The sequence below is a fragment of the Neofelis nebulosa genome, chromosome 2 (genome assembly GCF_028018385.1).
Source record: "Neofelis nebulosa isolate mNeoNeb1 chromosome 2, mNeoNeb1.pri, whole genome shotgun sequence".
NCBI classification, from domain to species: domain Eukaryota; kingdom Metazoa; phylum Chordata; class Mammalia; order Carnivora; family Felidae; genus Neofelis; species Neofelis nebulosa.
This window is the reverse complement of record NC_080783.1, coordinates 14,402,052-14,423,576: the sequence shown is the minus strand read 5'-3', so window position 1 is coordinate 14,423,576 and position 21,525 is coordinate 14,402,052. Positions and strand designations below refer to the sequence as shown.

Genomic DNA, 21,525 nt, shown 5'->3' with positions numbered 1-21,525 from the left:
GTATCACCATCGTATCTCCATTTTACAGATGAGGACTCTGAGGCACAGGGAGGTTAAGTAGCTTGCCCAAGGTTGCACAGCTAGTAAGTGGCAGAACTGACATTCAAACTCGGCGCCTTGCTTTTAACTATCATGCCGTGCACGTGACAAGTGTGAAAATGGACAGGCGTTAACAAGGGACAGGCGGGGAGCACAGTATCCCAGGTGGCCGGATGCAGCGGTGGGGGCTGTGACAGGAGAGAGCACGGTGAGCTGGGGGCTGGACAGGAAGGAAGCGTGCATGGCCGGAGCACAGAGCCTGTGGAAGAGAGGCTGGAGAGGTGGGCAGGGCGGCCCTGGCGGGGTCAGCACCCTACACAGCAGAAAGAACCTTCCCGTCTGTCTCTCCCGCTACGCAGGGGGCAGGAATCGTCACCTCTATGGGACGGACTGGGCAGTCTTCCGCACATGGAATGTTCGATCTCCAGGATTCTGGGTTCTCCCAGGTAGGTAAGTGCCTCTCAGTGAGGCAGATCACCCCAGGGGCCGTTTGGAAATTTGTAGGAGAGTTTTCAGTGGACTGACAGGTGGCCCGAGAGGTTACTTGCCCTGCAATGTTCAAAACAGTCCCACACGCTAAAGACATGTCCTGCTTCCCGTATAGCTTTCAGACGCCCCACTGGATAGTCACACTGGCAAGAAACTGGCTTACCATCATCTGGGCCCAGAACCTCACTCTTCTTCCCCGGTAAACACAAAGTTATCTGTTTCGTGGCACATTTTTAACGTGCACCGAATTTTCCGGGTAGGTGACTACGGTGCAAAGCAAAGCGAGTGGAAGCTGTTCTTGTTTTGTTCTGAAATTTACCAAGAGTACCGCACCGTTTTAGGAAAGAACTCGCTTTGGAAACACAGGAGGGCAGCTCGTGGTTTTCACATCACCAGCACCCCACGCCTGTCTCTGCCTGTTTTCGTAGCCGTCCATTCACAATTATTCTAAGAATACGACTGCTTCGCTGTTATGTGCTCGGGTGTACTTGTACCCAAGGGCTCACCTGCTGAACCACATACATAAATGAGTTTTGTTTTTCCTTGTATTACAGTTTGGCATTGTATTAATTTTTAGAAGTGTCTGTGTACTTGTGCATAGGTTATACGAGCTACGAATCTCGCGGCAGGATGGTGAAGTGAAGAGTCAAAATCTTTGTTTACCAAGAGGTCGGCCAGGTTGAAAAAGCACTGCTGGGGCTCACCACGCCCCGCCCTCCCCAGGGGCAGTGAGCAACTGAGTCAACGTGTGTCCAAGGAGCTTGAACACTGTTAGGCAGCACGCTAATGTGCCTTCCCATGACCAGTCCAGTTGGTGAAGAAGAAGGCTGGCAGGAGCCACTCACAGGCCACGGTCATCCAGCCACCTGGCTCTGAGTGCCAGCAACTTCCTGCCACTGTTCTTAGGCCTCTGGGCCCAGAAAGAACCACCAGACCCTTCACATTTGCAGGTGTCCTGATCGTTTTGCGGTTTTAGGAAGGGAGCCCGGATTGCACTGTCCAAGAGCCTACTGAGAAGGAATGCTGTGGATTTATCAAAACCAGTTCTGGTTCCTCCACCCTCGGGGCACTCCCGGCCCATCTCTTTGCGAGTCTGTCCCACGCCCTCGGACATTCACGTATACAAGCCTGGTCATGGGTGGTGGAGGCAGACTGGGGGAGCATTCGTTTTAATGCAGAATGTTCGGCCCCTCCCTCGGAGATTCTGATACAGGAAGCGGGGGGTCCAGTGACCTGCATTCTAAACAAATGCCCTGGGTAATTCTGATGCAGGCACCCTAGGAACCACACGTTGGGAAACAGGACCCAAGAAGCCAGAGTTTCCTCACGTTCTGTCTTTGGGCCACAATGGAGTCCTTGGGACTACTGAGACTTTCCCGCTTCCACTCTTGCGACCTTAACTCTCCCTCCTATGAAAACCAGGTTCCCCAATCTAGATTTGCAGCCTTAATTTCCTGCTGATCTGGACCCATCTCTACTCCAGAACATTTCCACCTAGACCTCCAGTTTACAAATTAACAGGTTTAAAACACCCACGTTAGACATTTCCTCAGCTTAATGAGAGGAGAAATGCATGCAAACAAGCAATCATTATACAGCGTGGAAAGTGCTATAATGAAGGGGCTTAGAAAACGCAGACTCGTATGCCAATGGTAAGCAGAGATGAGGCACCGACTTCCCGGAGGCGACGGCAGCGAGAGAGAGAGAAGCAAGGGAAGCAAGGAGAGAGATCAGTCTCGAACCTCGCAGGGGGAGAGGGGCATTCCAGGCAAAGGGAACAACAGATGCGAAAGTGGGAAGGACTGAGCGACTGAACCTTCAGAACAGGCCAGGGCCTGCGGGTGAGGCCTCTGGAGAGGCGACGCAGAGGGGACAGAGGAGAGTCCGTGGGGCTGGACTCTGCTCTGTTGCCCCTGCCACAGGGAGAAAGACCCCAGAGGGTACCGTGAGTCGTGGCACCAAGAAACGGGAAGGAAGGTAGATGGAGTCAGAGCACCTCCTAAGAGAGGAAAGAGACCAGCCGGCTGGGTCCAGGCGTTTCGCGATGGGAGGACCATGGGCCAGGCAGACACCAGTTAGAATCTTAGGAGCCCAACGCACGCTTTCACTCACAAAGTATAAAATGGCACCCAGTGGTTCCCAAGGAATTGAGGCCACTCACCCCTGGTTTCGTTTCTAACCCACACGTTGATGGAGTCACAGGCAGAGGCTGGATCTTCAAAGTTCACGTTCTGGACTTCGCACTGAAACACGTCCTTGTTCCTCGTAACGAAAGGCACTTCCATCTTAGAGCCGTTCTTCACAAACACTGCATTGGCCACCGTCACGATGTCTTTATTCTTCTTGGAGACGATGGCCTTGTTGATCTTCTTTAACACTTTACCGACTCCTGGAGGGGAAGTGGGAAGATGTAGCCACGTTTCCACAAGACTTTAGACAAGCACGTTTTTGTTTAAGATCTCTTTCTTTGTATGGCAACCAACAACAGTACAGACAAGATAAGCCTCAGCAGCAAGAGACTACGTCTTTTGCTTTTCTCAGTGGCCGTGTGTTAAGAAAAGGGGAAGGAGGGTAAAATTATTAGTGGTTCTTAAAAATCAGTGGTGCTTCCACCATCAAAACAGCATATATGAGGCATCTCAACACCTTCCCCACATACACTTGGTCCTCCTGGGAGACTTTTCTGGTGCCAGGTCAATAGGAAGACTGGCCAGTTCTTCTTTATGTAGCCATGGGGGAATAAATCCAAGGGATCTTCCACCATGGGGGAATAAATCCAAGGGATCTTACTAATTCATTCTCTTTTTCTTTCTTAACTATCTTTAGTGCTATTTCCTTTCCTGCCAAAGATTTAACAATGCAATCTCGTTTTTCTATTTTGGAAACAAAGAATGAATAAAATAAGCATTAGAAAGACTATAAAAAATTGTCATGTGCCACCATCCAAGAATAGTGTGATTTTTACTTGATATCAAGCTCAAAAAGCAAGGGGATTAATTTTGTGGCAATGTAAGCTTTATCTTACACGAGCCATTCATACAGGCTCCATTTGGTTTCAGAACATGGAAAAGAAGCAAGTAAATTATAAGGATGAAATGTGCGAGCTCTAGAGTGAGCTCAAATTACAGAGCCTTGGGTTCCTCGCTTGGGGTCCTTTCAAAATGACACCGTCCTAAAACAGCCTGCAGGGTCACGGTGACAGTGTCCTGGAGAGCTGATGTGTCACACGCTCAGAGAGTCTCTTCTCCAGATCCCTTACATAAGGGTAGGGGAAGTCTGCCATGGTGCACAAGGAGGCAACCCTCTGGCTCCTTGTTTGGCCTCTCATGACCCCACCCTGCGCGCTGTTCTGTGGGGCAGGCCCGGCGGGAGTGAGCAGGCCTGGCGGGAGTGAGCAGGCCTACTTCATCGGTAAGGGAAGAGCAGAGGCCAAGTCCCAGAGCCCGTCCCTTCTGGCCACACTGCCTCCTGCACACGCCCCGATCTCCGGCCAGGAAAAGATGGGTGTAGATTTCACTCCACTGCCCCAAACCGTTCTGCCTCTGTCCTCACTAAGAGGACACCTGAGTTCTCAGGGGCTGAGCCCGAACTAGGGCCTGGAAAACCACTCAGGCTCCCCTGAAAGAGTTCGTCCTGCCACCGAAATCACGTTCTATAACACAACTAACTGCTAGTGATTTGGGAGAAGGAGAGGGTGGGGGAAGGACACCACCGACAGGCAACATCGGCAAGAACTTGAGAAATACCGCTTAAAACGAATGTGGCTCAGCATTAACACAAACGACAAAAATCCAGTCGCTGCCTTGGAAGGGTACTGGCTGACAGGGTCTGGATGGCCCTGGTTAACGGCCATAAATTCAAGCAGGGATTCGCCACGAAGCTATAAATCACCAAGAGTTTGCTGAACTTCCAAGCAAGCGGCGGAACTGGGAGCGTTCCAAGTATTAAGCCCTGCCATGCTTCCGACAGGTGATCAGACTGCAGACTCATGCAAAATTGAAGGCCATGTAAATAGAGCAGGGTGTCCCAGCATTTGGTGCTGGCAGCTCGGAGGCTACATTGAACACAACAGCCAACTGAGGGCGGAGGGGGGCGGGGGGGGGGGGGGGACGGGGACGGAGGGAGGCACGGAGCGCTTGACCCCTGACCCCAGCTTGCCTTCCTCTCCGAGTCTCAGGCATCAATGCAGTCAAGAGTCCTAGAACTTTATGGCTGACAGGAGTGAAAGAACAGGGAAAGGGACGCTCCCTCGTTCTCCAAAATAGTAAGGAAGACTTCCACGTGCAAAGCGACTGGCTCGAGGTCATGGTGCACGGTGACCTAGAAGGGCTCCGGGGCCCCTTCTGCTCCCTCACACACGGCACCTGCCCCAGAGGCTGGTGGAGGGTGGGCTCTGGGGGAGGATATGTGAACTGGAGCGACAAGGCCACAGGGCTGGGAGACAGAGACGCTTACATCGATGTGGGTAATTCAAAGCAATTCAAACCTTTTCCATCGGGCTTTACTGACAAAAATTCCTTCCTTTTTTTTTATTCTGAAATACTGACAGATTCAGAGGAAGTTGCAAAACAATGGATGGGGTGGTCCCACGGGCCTTTTCGATCAGTCTCCCCCAGTGGTAGCAGCCTGTGTGGCTGTGGCACAGCATCACGACCTGGAAACTGCCGTGGGTACAGCGCGCCCAGCCCATGCACACCACACGCGTTTTACGTTCCCGGCACCTGTGTGTGTGTGTGTGTCGCTCTCTGCACGGCTGTCACTCACTGAGATTCATGTGGTCACCAGCACAGTTAAGACACAGAAAGGTGCCATCGCTACGAGGCTCCCCCGTGCTGCCCTCCACGGCCACAGCCACCCACTTCCCCAGCTCACAACTGTGAGGTTTAGCCCAAGGCACCGTGGAGGTGGGGCAGGTGGGAAGGTTTCTTTTTAGAGATGAAGTACACTAGGGCACGGAGAGATCACGTGACTGACCCAAAGCCCCAGGGCTAGAGAAGAGACCAGAATACAGTTCTCCTAACTTCTAGCACTGCTAACATCCGTCCTTTAGAGGAGACAGCCCTAAGTCCCAGAACGGTACCAGTGAAACTCCTCTAGATGCACGACTCCCTCGAGGGCCACCGCCCCCCCGCCCCCCTCCCCCCCCCCCCCCCCCCCCCCGCCACAGCCCGAAGTGTACGCACCATTCACGCCGTATCTCATCACCGTGGTGAGCTGCTTCTTAGTCCTGCCGTCGGCTCCCAGCTGAAGCATCCCCAGGACGGACGCAATCCCATGGGGGGACACGACCACGTTGTCAAGAGGCCGGGATTTGATAATCTGATTGAAAACCTGGATTCCTGTGTCGGAGCCTAGTTCCTCCAGAGATAGGGGGTTGAACTGGGAGCACACAGAGGGCAAAGTCACTGTGGCCACAAGAAAGAAGGGAAAATGCCAGTTCATGGTTCCTTCCGGCAAGGACAACCTGAAAAATAAGATCAAAACGATATGTGACTTCCTAAGTGATCACTTTTGGGGGGACTACTTTGTATTCAACCAGGTAGGATTTATTACACTCCGTATAACTGAGTGCCCTGTTAATTTACCTGAAATACGAGAGTGTAGATGAAATCAGTTGCTGCTGTATTTTGTTAGGGGGAGGAGGGGCGGGGGGAGGGAGGGAGCCCCCATCTGGCAGGTTCCCAACCAGGTGCCAGACACCAATCGGACAACCACCCTTCATCCAACGGATGCAGTATTCAATCAAGAACTACCGCATGCCAGGCCCTTTTTGAAGCACTGGGCAAACAACTAGAAACGACGGACGAGACCCCGGCCTTCCTGGAGTTTCCTTTCCAGAGGGGAGACAGAAAAGAAACCAGTAGGCGGTAACTTCAGAGAGGGATCAGGGCCGTGGTGATAAAACACAGTGTGCACGCAAACGGAGGACAAGTTGGGGACGACAGGAGATGGGTCACGGAAGACACCTCAGCTGAGGGGACGCGTGTGAGGGGAGTCCTGAATGAGACAGAAGCATGCCCCACCCCCCACCAGCACACAGCCATGCAGGAGAGACTTCAGGGGGGACGTGAGGAGGAAGAGGGCCCACATCCCCAAAGGCCCATAGACCCTGGTATGTATGGCTCTTGGATTTCATTCTACGGTCACAAGAGGTGATGGGCATTGAGGAGGGCACCTGTTGGGATGAGCACCAGGTGTTATATGGAAACCAATTTGACAATAAATTTTATATTAAAAAAAAAACAAAGTCACAAGAAACCACGGGAGGGCTTAAAAAAGGGAGTGAATCCCTTGGGTCACTATGATTACTTTATAACCGTATGTCCTTGTTTTAATTTTTTAAATTTTTATTATTATTGTTTGTTTTTTACCATAAGCATGTTATTTTTTTTTTTTTAATTTTTTTTTTAATTTATTTTTGGGACAGAGAGAGACAGAGCATGAATGGGGGAGGGGCAGAGAGAGAGGGAGACACAGAATCGGAAACAGGCTCCAGGCTCCGAGCCATCAGCCCAGAGCCCGACGCGGGGCTCGAACTCACAGACCGCGAGATCGTGACCTGGCTGAAGTCGGACGCTTAACCGACTGCACCACCCAGGCGCCCCAAGCATGTTATTTTTTAAAGGATTGCTAATTAAAATAAATTTATGGGGCACCTGGGTAGCTCAGTGGGTTAAGTGTCCAACTCTTGATCTTGGCTTAGGTCACGATCTCACGGTTTGTAAGATCGAACCCCACGTCGGGCTCTGTGCTGACAGAGCCTGCTTGGGATTCTCTCTCTCCCTCTCTCTGTCCCTCCCCTGCTCACGTTCTCTCCCTTTCTCTCTCTCTCTCTCCCTCTCTCTGTCCCTCCCCTGCTCACGTTCTCTCCCTTTCTCTCTCTCTCTCTCTCAAAATAAAAAAAACATTTAGAAATAAAAACAAATTTAAGTGACACCCTTAAATCTACAATAAGGCAGAACAATTGGCAAATATGTCAATTGTGAGAATGGCACTGTTTACACAGATTGTCAAATACAGCGATTTGTTGGAAATACGAGTTCTTCCTGGATTACCACTCACTGAGCTCCCTGTGGCTGTGACAAGTAAGAGGTAGGAAATTTACATGTGTTTATGGAAAAGCAAGTACTTTCATTTTAATGAGGACTTAACAGAGGAAGTCGGCCAGCCAAAAGCAGAATTTGGGATGTGGCTAATTTGATTCCTGCCTTGGAGACCCAAGCTTGCCGAGAAGCCAGTTTGTCCTCCTGTCACGTGCATTTACGTGTGAGAGGTTGGGGATGTCTGCAGAGAACAAGAAAGAGAGGGGGGCCTTTTAGGAGATGGAGGCCTTGGAGTGGAGGGGAATAAGGTCTGTGTGCTCCAGACAGAGGGTCCCTGGAGCATTAGGCAGAGCTGGCATTGCGTGTTTCCTGGTCTTCTTTTGGACGCATCTGTCCTTGCTTCCCACTCCAGGACATAGTAGATGTTCAATAAATACATGTGGGGTTAAACCTGATGGCTTATATACTTTCTATTTTTGCTAATTGTTTTTTATTGCATCAAAATAATGTCTACTGAATGTGCCTACGACAGTGATCGTGTTTAGTCCTGAGCCTATGAGCTCCGAACACTTTCCAAGGACAGTGAAATTCACTGGGCTGGGGACAGGTCTGCCATCAAAAGCAGACTTCGGCACCTGCACCCCCAAACCTCACCCAGGCCCACGAGGTGAACCACTAAGACCATCATGCGAGGGGATGTTGCAATTTTCTCATATATTGTGAAACAATCATGTTTTTAAAAATTTAGAACACTTGAGAGTTTCTCCAGGGCTTAATTGTAAAATAACTGTGTTAAGACAGCCTGTCTAAATTCAAAACATGTAAGTGACCTACATACGCTCCTACTTGGGGCTTTCCTATGGCCAGCGTGGCCTATTTTGACTTTGGCACCTAGGACTGGCTCTGATGCCATGACAATCCCCTGAGTTTCTCTCAGCCTGTTGGATGCTGGAGAGCTTCCAAATGCTGACTACGGAGGCTTTACTCATTTCATCTAAAAATTAGACACTGTGTCCTCCTGTCCTCCCTCCCTGCCTTCTTTCTGGAAATAAATCTCCTCTTTATTTTTTTAATTGTTTTTTTAATTTTATTTTTGAGAGAGAGAGAGAGAGAGAGAGAGAGAGAGAGAGAGAGAGAAAGCAGGGGAGGGGCACAGAGAGAGGGAGACCCAGAATCTGAAGCAGGCTCCAGGCTCTGAGCTGTCAGCACAGAGCCTGACGTGGGGCTCGAACCCACAAACCACAAGATCGTGACCTGAGCCGAAGTCGGACCCTTAACCGACTGAGCCACCCAGGTGCCCCAAAAATCTCTTTGAAACTTAATATACCGCAAAGCCTTTACAAGTACACCATGATCTGTACACTGTTTGTCACAAATGGTCAAATCTCATAACTGGCACCAACTTCATCAATCTCAATTGTTGACTCTTCCGTTATAGTCTATTCTGACGTTACCTTCAGTATGCCTAATCTCTACTCCCCAAGCCTCCCAAAGAAATCCTCCTGGATTGGCAAAGGCTTGAATAAATATTTGAATCTGCACACTCATCAAGGACCTCAAATTGCTTTTGCCTCTGGTAGCTTAAAGTTGATTCACCCGCATATTACAATTTATGTAGACGGCTGTAAAACAGGTAGAAAGGATCAGTAAGGGAGAAAAATATTTAACAGCTCCAATGCCTTGGAGTCAGCAAGGATAGTCTCCCAAATAAATAGCCATCTTATTTGGCAGAATTTTGCTTGGTTATGACTTTCTGCTAGAAGAAGAGCTTCATTATGAAGTGGGGGACGGCTGCCATGAGTGTTTTTCTTGGGTTTCTGGGATTTGGGACGTTTTTGAGAGATGTCTATGTGCGGTTTCATAACAGTGTCCTGGGACAGTGTCAGAGCTGTGCAGGCCTTGGAATAAGAGCTATTTTTGATTGATGTTCTGGGCATAACTTCTTCTTGGCCTCAGTTTCTGAGGCTAAATGCTCCCTCGTTTAAGCTCACCTGGCTTACGTACACGTCTGAGACTGAGTGTTCACTCCTCTCCAAAGTTCAGTAGCCAGGAGAGGAGGTGCTGACCCATAAATCACTTTGGCTTATAAAATTCTTAGCTGATAGAGATTCATGTCCAAATAGACCATCTTTTACATGAACTAACCGCTGAACTTAATCAGGCTGTAAAATGCTTACTCTCTACGACAAGCAGCGTCTCCTTATGGAAAGAACACAGTAACCTCCTGTTTATTTGTAACAGAAATTACACTGGAAGCTTTCAAGTAAGGGAGAAAGAATAAAGCTGCTGCCCAAATGTATTACATAGCATCGGTATGGAAGGTCAGAAATCTGTTTAAATGTTCCCATTTCTTGAGTACTCTTTTCATAACACTAAAAACAAAACAACACAACACAACAAAAAACCAAGAGTCAGGTTTAGGCCATCTTTAGAGGGAGATCATAAACCTACAAATAAAGCCAACAGCCCAGCCATATCATTTCAAATGTGGGCTTCTCTTTTCCCACCTACTTCTAGTTTGTCTTACTCCGAATCTTTCCTTTCCAGGGTCAGGGATGTTTTGAAAGTACAGTAAAACCGTGGATAGTGAATAACTGGTTCTGCGAGAGTTCCACAAGACGAGCAAACATTTCTAATAAATTGTAACTTCATAAACGAGCCACGTCTCGCAATCTGAGTAGTATGTGATGCTGAATGTCACGTGAGGACAGCTGAGCCAATGGTTCGAGAAATTTGCTTTGATATACGACTGCCTTGGATTACAGGCATGTATCTGGAATGAATTATGGTCGCAAACCAAGGTTTTACTGCAGTTGGGTACTGCTTTGAGCTTTAAGTGAGACCGAGCGAAGTAAATAATAAGCTGGTTTTGCAAATGCCAGACTCATTGTGCATCCGTACATGCAGCAAGGTCTCCCCGAGTGGGGGTGGACATCAGAGAAACTGACCGTCCACAGACGCTGTGGCTTCGACCATCACATCCACACTGGCGATGCTCATATCTGCACCTCGATTCCCCAACCCCCTGCACAGTGTCAGTGCCATATTCTCATCTATTTGCTGCCTATGTTCACCTGACTGTTCAGAACATTATCTTGGCCTGAAAAATCCTCTGTAGGCGGATTATGGAGAAGCCACTGGGCGGTGAAGTCCACCAGCTTTCCTCTTAAAGGTCTTGGCCTTGGCCTTGCCCATGCTCATGTCTTTCTTCTCTTCCTTGCTCTCCACCTGGTGACAGCCATTGCCCCCCACCCCCAACTCCTTCTGTGGCCTGTGGGAGGCTTCCCCTGATTGCCCCAGATGGGTCTGTTCTCCCCCTTCTCTGAATTTCCACAGGATTTCCTATCCGCACCTTTCATTTTGTTTTCCAAGTAGGCCCCCCACCCCTCACGAGACCGGAAGCCCACAGAAAGCAGGGCCACGGGCCTGCATGTCCGCAGGGTCTCACGTAGGGCCTTCCCAGCGGTAGTCACTAAGTCAAAGGTTGGCTCGTGGGACTAACCCAGCTGTTCCAGTGTTTGGTGCGGAATAAAAGGCATTTTGAAAGTATTTTAAGCAACTGTGAGTTAGAAGGTATCACCTACAATCTAGATTTAGAGCTGTTCTCAGGAAAAAGGAAAATGAATAGGACCCTGGGCCCTCATGCCCATGGCGAGCATCTGGCCTATGTAGTGACCACCTCTAGGGGCTGGGTGTCGGTTTCCTACGTGCCCAGCTGCATAGTCTACTGGTTCCCACTGGTCACTACCTCTTACATCACTTCTCCAGGCTGTAAAAAGTGCTTGTAGCCAGACCCCTGCAGTGAATGAGTGCTCCCTGATTAAGCAATGGCAGATTCACCCAGCCGGTCACAGAACACGAAGCTTATTTTCAACCTAACGGGTTTTTTTGTTTTTTTGTTTGTTTTACAAAATAAAACCTACCTTACATATAATACCTGAGCAAAAGATAAATAAAATAGTATCTGTCAGCTCAAATGATAAATCATATGAGATCTGTCAGCTCTATTTAGCGTAACAAATAAGATGTACACAAACAGTTTCGGGGGAAAACGCTAGAAGACTCTTCTGGCTCCCATTCTTAGCCAGAGGATTCACATCTGTTTTAGGAGGCCCCAGGAGTATCTAATAAACGGCAAGCATTCCATCCCTTCTCATTCTCTAAAATATGTTTCAAGTGATATATTTTTGTAACAGGTATGGATCAAAATCTTCAGGTCATGAAAGATTTCAAATATATGAAAAATAATGTAAATCCCTAGTACCCAACACCCAGAGAAAATGGTGATCAACTCATGGCTTATTTTATTTCTTCTAAAATCGACAACTGTTTTGAAGCCAATTTTGGACATCATCGTATTCAAAATACCTTCAACATATACTCCAGACCTAAGGAATATATGTGTATATATACACAGTACCATTGTCCCACTCAAAAATTAGTGACAATTATGTTAATATCTAGCCAGTGTTCAATTTTTTTTATAGTTTATTTGAATCGGGATCTAAATAAACTCCACACATTACAACAGGTTGACAGATCTCTTGCCTTTTAAAAAAATCTTGGGGCGCCTGGGTGGCTCATTCGGTTGGGCGTCCTACTTCGGCTCAGGTCATGATTTCACGGTCCGTGGGTTCGAGCCCCACGTCAGGCTCTGTGCTGACTGCTCAGAGCCTGGAGCCTGTTTCCGATTCTGTGTCTCCCTCTCTCTCTCTGCCCCTCCCCTGTTCATGCTCTGTCTCTCTCTGTCTCGAAAATAAATAAACGTTAAAAAAAAAATTTTTTTTAAATCTTAACCCCAGTTGCCTTATTTTTAACTTTTTCCTCTGAACTTTTTTTGTTGAAGAAACCGGGGGTCTTTGGTAGAGTCTCCCCACAGTCTCGATTTTGCTAATGGCATTCGTGTGACGCTGCTTAACAGGTTCCTCTGTCTTCTGTACTTCCTGTAAGTTTTGTAGTTAGACCTAGAGCAGGGGTCTGCAAACTCCTGCGCCTGAGCTGGCCACACGTTTTGTCTAGGGCTGCACTGAGCTCCTGCAGCAAATTGAAAAGAGTTGCCCAGTCGCAACACAGACTGTTCGGCCAGCAAAGCTAGAAACATCTACCTGGCCCTTTACAGAAGTTTTGCCACTTCTACTCTAGAGGCTGATCAGTTTTTGTTTTTGTTTTTGTTTTTTTGCAAGAATGTCGCACAGGGGTGTTGTAAGCAGGAGGAGAAAGTGGCCACATGGCTCTTTTTTGTGAGGTTAGAAGCTGCTGGTGATCATCGTCTAAGTGCACTGTTTCATTAGGGGTTGCCAAATGATGCTATTGTAGTGCTAACTTTATTAGTTGGGTACTTCTATAAAAAGACATTTTCCATTCCAAATTCAGTATCCTGAGGTTCAGCTTGTAGAGCAAAGGCAGGATGAAAGCTGGATTCACTCCTCAGATCGTTCTTTAAATGATGAATTGGTTACCCTGCATCTCAGAGCTGACCAGAGGAGGGGTCTTGTTTGTTTGCTTAGTATAACTGTGAACTTACGTTTCTCAACATATTCTAAGGATCTCGATCCACTGAAATTGTATTCTTTTTCTCTGATGCTCAAAATGAGCCTCGTCAGGTTGAGCACCTGAGCCTTTCATAGGACCTCACAGTCCCAACAGCTTCCTTGTTTTCTGCTTTGACGAGATACTGCAGGCCCATTCTGCACCCTTCCTGCCCCAGGTAGAATCAGCCACTTCTCAACAGAGTTCTGGTTCCTCTTGGCGAGCGAGAGTATTTAGAGACCATCTGAGTATCCTCACCGAATAAACTCCAAATTAACTGAGAATCCTGGGCAATGTGGAAAATCCAGAATCTACTGACAGCACTCCCTGGACTATATCCAAATGTTAAAGTTCAAATTATGAAAGAGAGACCACTTACCTGTGAACTAGTTTGCCCCGCGTGGCCACAGAGCCCATGGAGGAACACTGGGTGAGGAAAGATGGGGGGGAGAGATGGGCGTTTCAAGCGGGGCTGGGACAATCAAAATGGATCACCGTCTTGTGAAGGCAGTTAGTCTCCTGGATCAAACCCAACGTGATGGCTTGTGGAAACCAAACAATGCGAGTGCCTGGAGTGAACAAGTGGCATCCAGCGTGACAAGGAGAGTCCCCCAGGGTATCTCAGGTGGAAAGGGGTAACCACCAGCCCCTCCTCTCCATGAACGCTGACATTTCTCAAGGAATGGGAAACTGCAGATGTCCTTCTGGTTTCTGTGTTTGTAGTTTCTTGATTCTTAGAACCAAGGCCCCTTATTGTTTTGCCTTTGGACCAACCATTTCTTCTACAAGGGCTATAGAGAAAAGCTGCACATCAGATTGTATGGAATTGTAGCATCTCCCACCAGTTTTTCTGGACCGGGCTTCCCAGAGTCTTCCAAGAGCGAAGGAAAAGTGCTGGGCTGCCAGAGACGTCCACGTGGCCTTACATAGGACTGTGCTGCCCAGCAGTCAGGCCCCAATGCTGCCCTCCAATACTCTGCCAACAGGCAAGGGTCTAACTCTTAAGGGTGTTTGGCAAGAGGCATTCTAGACACCTCAGGAGTTGGCCCACAGTGATTAGGGCTCTATCTGCAAAGTGACAGTGGCTGTCATGCACCAATAATTGAGGTTAAGGCTCAGATATGGTCCTATAAATGCAAGAGGATGATTCTGGCCTCTCAGACTTCTGCAAACATTATTGCAATAGATTCCATCAAAACCTGTCTTCATTTTCCTAATACCTACCACGTTCTCTTAAGATAGAAAATTAGATGAACAAGCAAAACCGTAGAGTGCATCTTGATACCCTTGGGAAGTACACAGAGTGTTAGCAGAATGAGTCAGCACCTTTACAACTTAAGGGAAGAAACAGGAAATGCCAACCGATCAAAGTGACAGAGCTTGGTGGTTTTAAAATGTTCTTTTAGGTTACTGAGGGAGGCTTACAGACCTCTTAGGATTTTCCCTTAAATTTTTATCAGACTTCAAAGTGCATGGTTGATCTATGACACTGATTAATTTAGCCAAAAGGAACCTAAAAATGCTCAGGAGCAAAATTCTCAGAGCTGAAATGTATGGCAACAATGTCTAAAAGGTTCCTTCAATGAAGAGACACATTTTGTTAAGTACACTCTGACATCCAAGTGCCTTTAGTATACGTATCATTCATTCTGAAATCCCTTTTGGGGTAAAAGGGGGAGGCCAGGAGGAAGAAGGCAACTGGGGCTTTGTTCGTTGTCTCTCCCTCAGAATACAAGATCATGAGACATTTATTCCGTTTTCCTCTAAGAATCAGGGGAAATTCATCTAAGTTTCAAATTCCAATTTTATCATCCACTAACCAAGAGATCCAAGGCAAGTCACAATCTTTACCAATCTCAGCTTTCTCGTCTGCACTCTATTACAAATCAAATTCCAATGGTGGTCGTGGAAATTCCATGAACACGAACAGAGACAGACAGTAACTAGCACAGGGTCCACCTCAGAGTGGTACCCAGTGAATGTTGGTTCTTCTTCCCTGGTCTTCCTCTTTGCTCAAGACCTGAGATAGTCTCTGGTTTTTATTTCAATGGCTACTTAAAAGAGTCTCAATGATCAAGCTTAAGAAAATGGGTCAAACACAATACTTCCACCTTGACGTAGCCCCGCGTCTGTATCTGTGAAACTTCCTTAGATTATTTTAAGACAGGGTAAGACCACGCTAAGTGTGTTTTCCATGTCTCCATAAGAGAATGAAGGGATTCGGTTGTGATGGGAGTAGAGGTGGGTACGTTCCAAAAAACGTGTAATGGTTCCGAGAGAGGTTTTTCGGTCTGTTGTCTTAGGTCACTAAATCCGTTTCACTTACGGTATCAAGTCCTACAGACTTTCTCAGCAACACATTTTTAAGATGCAACAGTTCAAATGGGTGATTTCCTAAATGACAACAAGGGCGGGCGGGCGGGGGGGGGGGGGGACCCAAGATGTTACAGTGATATTGACCAGTGTACTTCTCAATCTTTAAAACAAGGTAGCACCTTCTCTAGACATCAACAAGTATTACAGATACTTCACAACTATTCATACTTTTTGTAATTGTGAAAATACATGATAAAAACTACCATGAATCGATACACACTCTGAAAAAATGCAAATTCTTTTTATCTATAATGGCATCTGGACACATTTCAAAAAACCGTATTTTGAGGTATTATTTATTCAGTCTGTACTCAAGGCTCCATGGACATGACTTTTCTGAACCCTGAGAATAACTCTGATGTTGTCTATAGGTCCCCAATTCATAGATGAGAAATCAATGCTCTCTGGGTTGTTGCTAGTAAAAAAATGGATCAGTAGGTGTTGTTAGTGTAAATGGATTAAAGAAAAATAAAAAACTTCCTAAAAAAGCAATTTGGGTATGCATCATCTTAAAAACATATATACCTGTCAGAATAGTGATACCCTTGTTATGGATCCATCCTACGGTAATAATCAAATAGATTTGGGCCTAAAAATGTTCACTGTGGAGTTATTTCTAGTGGAATTACTGCAGTATTCTTTGCAAGAAATAATCGCAGTAACAATGATCACTGCAACCTACCTTTTATCAGATTTGTGTGCTTTGTGGCTAATATTTGCACCTGTTACCCTCACAGGATTGCTGCTTTGAGTTGGAACCCATTTTCTTAGCAGGCCTTAAGTGGCTTGGAGTTCACATACACCATTCCCTGACCCTGCTGGAGGCCAACAGCCACTAAATACTGATCCAGGAGTAGGAGAGCTTAGCTCCTTTACCTTCAGGTGGCAGAGACCACGTGAAGGTGAAGTTGATTCTCCAGAGCTCCCCATGGGATTGGGCTGCGGGGCTTCACCCTGATTGGCTGCTTCCTTTCTAATTCCCACCTCCCCGCCTGTCTTGCTGTTTCACCCCAGAGCACTTCCTCACTGAATCATTTTCACTTTCTCCTTGGCCCAGGGGCGACGTGTGGGAGAGCACAGGGTCAGTCCATGACATTCATCCAGCTGCTAAGAAACTATCTTGGAAGAAAATTTAAAGATATGGAAATACATTCTGGATATATCCTCATTGAAAAAAGGAAAACTATGATATGATAAGCTATGTAAAAATAATACACAGGCATAAAGACTAGAAAGATGGATATCAAGACATTAGCTACATAATCATTCTGATGGTGGGAATAGGAGGACAGTTTATTATCCTTTACAGTGTTCTGTATCTTTCAAAATTTCTACAGTGAACACATCACTTGAAACAAGCAGCCCTTTTTCTGTTTATAAAACCACGGCAGTGGGAACTTAGATCAGCTTAAATGTGTAGTAAGGGGGAGCAGAAAAGAGCGCACGACAGTGGTTAAATCACAGGATCATAAAAGCCTGAATAAAAAATAGTAGTTATTGGAAAAGGAGAAATAGTTGAGGAACAACATAGTGGGATCCCTTTATACACACAGATGAGTGTTATACCCCATTCCAACCCAGAGGCCATTTCACGTGGAGCCGTTTCAGTAAGCGATGGCTCCATTTTGACGAACCCGATTTGACACGTTTATATACAGCTAAACCTACATATTAGATATTTAAAGGCAGGGACTACAGTTTATTAGTTTTCTTATTCCCTGTTTACCATAGTACCTGGTATATAGCAGGGACTGAGTATTCGTGAATTACATTGTCGTTCCATGGTAATTAGCTGCTCCTATCACTATTTTAAGGAGCAGCAGCAACTGTTATTGCTAACTTGAAAAAAAAAATCCAATTTGCTTAAAACTTATGGAGAGTACATTCATAAGCGCTCAACGATAATTGCTGTCATTCCTTCAATGTCTACCAGACGCCAAGACAACGAACCTCGCATTTTATATATCCAACATCTAGCTGAATCCTCAACTTAGGTAGGCATTAGTATTTATACGTTACAGATAACAAAAATAGAAGCCCAGGAAAAGTAAACAACCTGCCCAAAAGGCACGTGGTGAAGACGTGTCTGAAAACCCACACGCTTAGCCAATAGGTCATGCTGCCTCCCGCGGTGAAGTTCAAAGAGTCAGCCGAGGAAAAAAGTGAAGAAACGCTGCCTTCTTTCTAACTCTCTGTCCTGTGCTTGAGCCGTCAGATACTGGGAGCAAACAAGTGACCACAGCTTTATAAGGCCCCAGAATTGAACAGAACGTTTGTTACTCTGGGGCTGTGATTCTCCTCCGGGAGGGTGGTGACACTGCCCCCCAGGGGACATCTGGCAAGGTCGAGAGACATTTTTGGCGGTCACAACCGGGAGGGGGTGTTCCTGGTGCTGCGGGCTCAGGGATGTCGCTAGACGCCCTACCATGGGCAAGACCACTCGGCCCCACGTGGAAGCGCCTGGCCCCAAGCGTCAGGGCCTTGCCGGAACACTCCTTCCCACTCTCCTCCATGCTGTGTCACACAAGGACACCGCCGACCAGCCTTGATTTAGCATCGAGGCTTCGGCCTGCAGTCCCAGGCTGGTCCCTCTCAAAGCAACAACTGTACCGACACCGACGGTCACAGCTGGTCTTCCTGGAATGGTCGACCCGAGTCTTTGCCGCTTGGGAGAGGAGGGAATCCAGCAGGTTCCCTTCTGTGAATCCCAGAGCGGAAGCTTGGTGTGACGGGGGCCGAAGCTTGGGGCTGTCAGTCCACCTCATCAAATCAGGTTCACGGGTATAGCCCGTCGTGGGGCTAGGTCACCAGCACTTACTCCTCCACAGCCAACCTGGGCTGCGTGTCCTCGGGGCGCCCCTGACAGCCTTCCCACGAAGCGGCAGCAGGGAGCCGGGGCTGACATGACCAGGCTCTGCCCTCCCCACCTGCTGCCTGGCCTCGCACCCCCGCCCCCCCCCCGCCCCCCACCCCGCAGTCTTTTCTGCAAAGCCAAAGCCAGCTCTGGGATCCAGATTCAGGGAACCGAACTACCAGGTCCAGAGGGAAGAACCGAAAACACCTGCACATACCCTGAACTATTCTTACGGCCACTGTACTTACTCCCTGGGAACTTTCTGAACTCGTTACCCCCGGGTAGTGCTTTGCACAGCAAAACCGAGCCCCGACTCCGACTTTCCTCCCCAACCTCATGAAAAGGGAGCGGGGCCCGACTGGGGGGAAAGGAGGCCCAGCAGGTGAAGGCTGAATCGGGTCTCCGGTGGCGCCCTGCGAAACGCCACCTACGGGAGGCCTGGGTCCCCCTGCGGAGATGTCCTCTTTTTCTCAGAAGGAGGTCCAGACTCCGAGGCTGTGAGGGCCCCTGCGTTGGCGGCGTTGAGGGAGGATGTGGGCGCTCATCGGGCAGGACCTGGAAGACTGGGGCATCCTCATGTGGGTCAGCGGGGAGAAGGTTGAGGAAGCCCGTATTCACCTGTGTGGAGAGGACTCTAGGGTTCTGGGGCTCAAACTCACAACTCGGTTCTCCTGCAGGCAGGGTGGGATTTCCAAGGCTGCCATACAAGGGGCTGCGTGACGGCAGCTGCAGTTGGTCCACTCGCTCTTCAAGAACATCGATGGACACCAGCGTGACGGGCACGGTGCCGAGGTGAGGACGTGGCCACGACAGACTCTCCCCGAGCGGAGGGGCTGGAGCCAAGGTTCCCAACCGGGGCGCGTCTGAACCTCGGGGAACAGGCAGCAACGTCTGCAGACATTTTCCGTCCCCGCTGGGCACGGGGGAAAAGCTACTGGCATCCAGAGGGCAGAGGCCAAGAGGGACACTGCTCAACACACTCCAAGGCTCAGGAGAGCCAGCGCAAGGAGCTGTCTGCTCGAAATGCCAACACAGCTGAAGGGGAGCTCTGAGGAAGGGCTGCACGGTGTGGGGGGAGGGGGGGGACATGGGAGGTGGGGAAGGGCCTCACAGGAGGACCTCACAGGTGGGGAAGGGCCGCAGGAAGGGACATGGGAGGTGGGGAAGGGCCGCATGGGGTGGGGCGGCATGGGAGGTGGGGAAGGGCCTCAACAGGGGGACCTCACAGGTGAGGAAGGGCTGCACAGTGGCAGTGGGGGGCACATGGGAGGTGGGGAAGGACCCCACGGGGGAGGGGACATGGGAGGTGGGGAAGGGCCGCATGAGCGGTTATGTGGGGTGGGGAAAGGCCTCACAGGGGGACCTCACAGGTGGGGAAGGGCCGCAGGAGGGGACATGGGAGGTGGCGAAGGGCCGCATGGGGTGGAGTGACATGGGAGGTGGGGAAGGGCCTCACAGGGGGACCTCACAGGTGGGGAAGGGCCGCACAGTGGCGGGGGGGGGGGAGGACATGGGAGGTGGGGAAGGACCCAACGGTGGGGGGGTGGGGGAGGACATGGCAGGTGGGGAAGGGCCGCATGGGGGGTTATGCGAGGTGGGGAAAGGCCTCACTGGGGGACCTCACAGGTGGGGAAGGGCCGCACAGGGGATGTCAGAGGGTGAGCTGGACATAACGGGACAGGGAGTGGGGCAGGAAGGAGTATTCCAGACAGAAGATCTCAAGTGCAAAAAGGTCTTATGTTAGGAGGTATCATAAATGGTTCTGGAAACTGAGATTCTGGAAATACTGTTCTTTTCACACCATTACATCTTATAGTGTTTCTAAGACAAGGCCTGCCCTGGGGCCATAACCCGGACAACCGGCTCAACAGGACACAGACCAGAGGCCAAACCAGACAGGAGCTGGAAGAACCATCCGAACCATCAGAACCACTCTGATGTCCATCCTGTCCCACTGCCTTCTTTCTCCACAATCAGACCTCTGGGTTAGCAGAGGCAGGAATCAAAACCTTACTTGTTCCTAGACTTGAAACTAAAAGCGTGACTCAAAATAAGAAAAACTGACAAAGCAGACCTCTTCAAAATTAAAAATATTTGTTCTGCAAAAGACTCTGCAAAGACGATGGAAAGACAAGCTACACGCTGGTAGAAAATATTTGCAAACCACATATCTGACCAAGGACCCGTATCTAGAACATATAAAGAACTCTCGTGATGCAACATTAAAAAAAAAAAAAAAAAAAAAACAAACACTCCAACCAGAAAATGGACAAAGACATGGATACACATGTCGTTGAAGACAATCTACAGATGCCAAATAAGTTCACGAAAAGGGGCTCAGTCCCATTTGCCATTAGGGACATGCAAATGAAACCCACAACGGGCCATCACCTCACACCTATCAGAATAGCCAAAATAAAAGCTAGCGATCATGCCAAATGCTAGCACACAGGCAGAGAACCTGGATAGTTCATACACTGCTGCTGGGTATGTAAAATGGTTCGGCCAACTCTGGAAAATGGTTTGGCAGCTTCTTATAACACTAAATATGCGGGGCGCCTGGGTGGCTCAGTCGGTTAAGCGTCCGACTTCCGCTCAGGTCATGATCTCGCGGTCCGTGAGCTCGAGCCCTGCGTTGGGCTCTGTGCTGACAGCCTGGAGCCTGAATCCAAAGCAGGATTCTGTGTCTCCCTCTCTCTCTGCCCCTCCCCCGCTCACACACACACACACACACACACACACACACACACACATATACATACACACTCTCTCTCTCTAAAGTAAATTAACATTAAATTAAAAAAAAATTCTTAAAATGACACAATTATGAAGATGGGGAACATAACAGCAATTGCCAGGAGTTAGGGTGGGTTGGTGTGGGTGGGTGACACGTAGGGTCCTTAGGATACAGCTCTGTGCTATCTTCCTGTGGTGGTCACACCAATCTACACGGGATAAGACTGCAGACAAGTAAGTGCGTGCGCGCACGCACACACACACACGCACGCACACACACACAAATGAGTGCCTGTAGAAACCTCAGCGAGGTGTATGGTTGTACCAAAGTCAATGTCCTAGCTGTGGTATTTATTGTTGTGTATAGTTACGTGACGTGTTACCACTGGGGAAGCTAGGTAAAAGGTACGTGGGACCTCATTACGTCGTTATTTTTTTACCTGTATATGAATCTATAGC

The 21,525-nt window shown here is 48.6% G+C and overlaps 1 protein-coding gene across 2 annotated transcripts in view; it reads right to left on the bottom strand.

Annotated features, from left to right (window-relative positions):
• Window positions 1-21,525, bottom strand: part of SERPINE2 (serpin family E member 2) — a 62,518-nt gene that overhangs the window by 19,575 nt on the left and 21,418 nt on the right. For both annotated transcript variants that reach the window (XM_058703210.1, XM_058703200.1), the window contains exons 2-3: window positions 5,712-5,992; window positions 2,690-2,917 (exon numbers count right to left, since the gene is read on the bottom strand). In XM_058703210.1, the coding sequence (XP_058559193.1) occupies window positions 2,690-2,917; window positions 5,712-5,970 (487 nt within the window). In that variant the 5' untranslated portion in view covers window positions 5,971-5,992. The remainder of the gene's footprint in view (window positions 1-2,689; window positions 2,918-5,711; window positions 5,993-21,525) is intronic.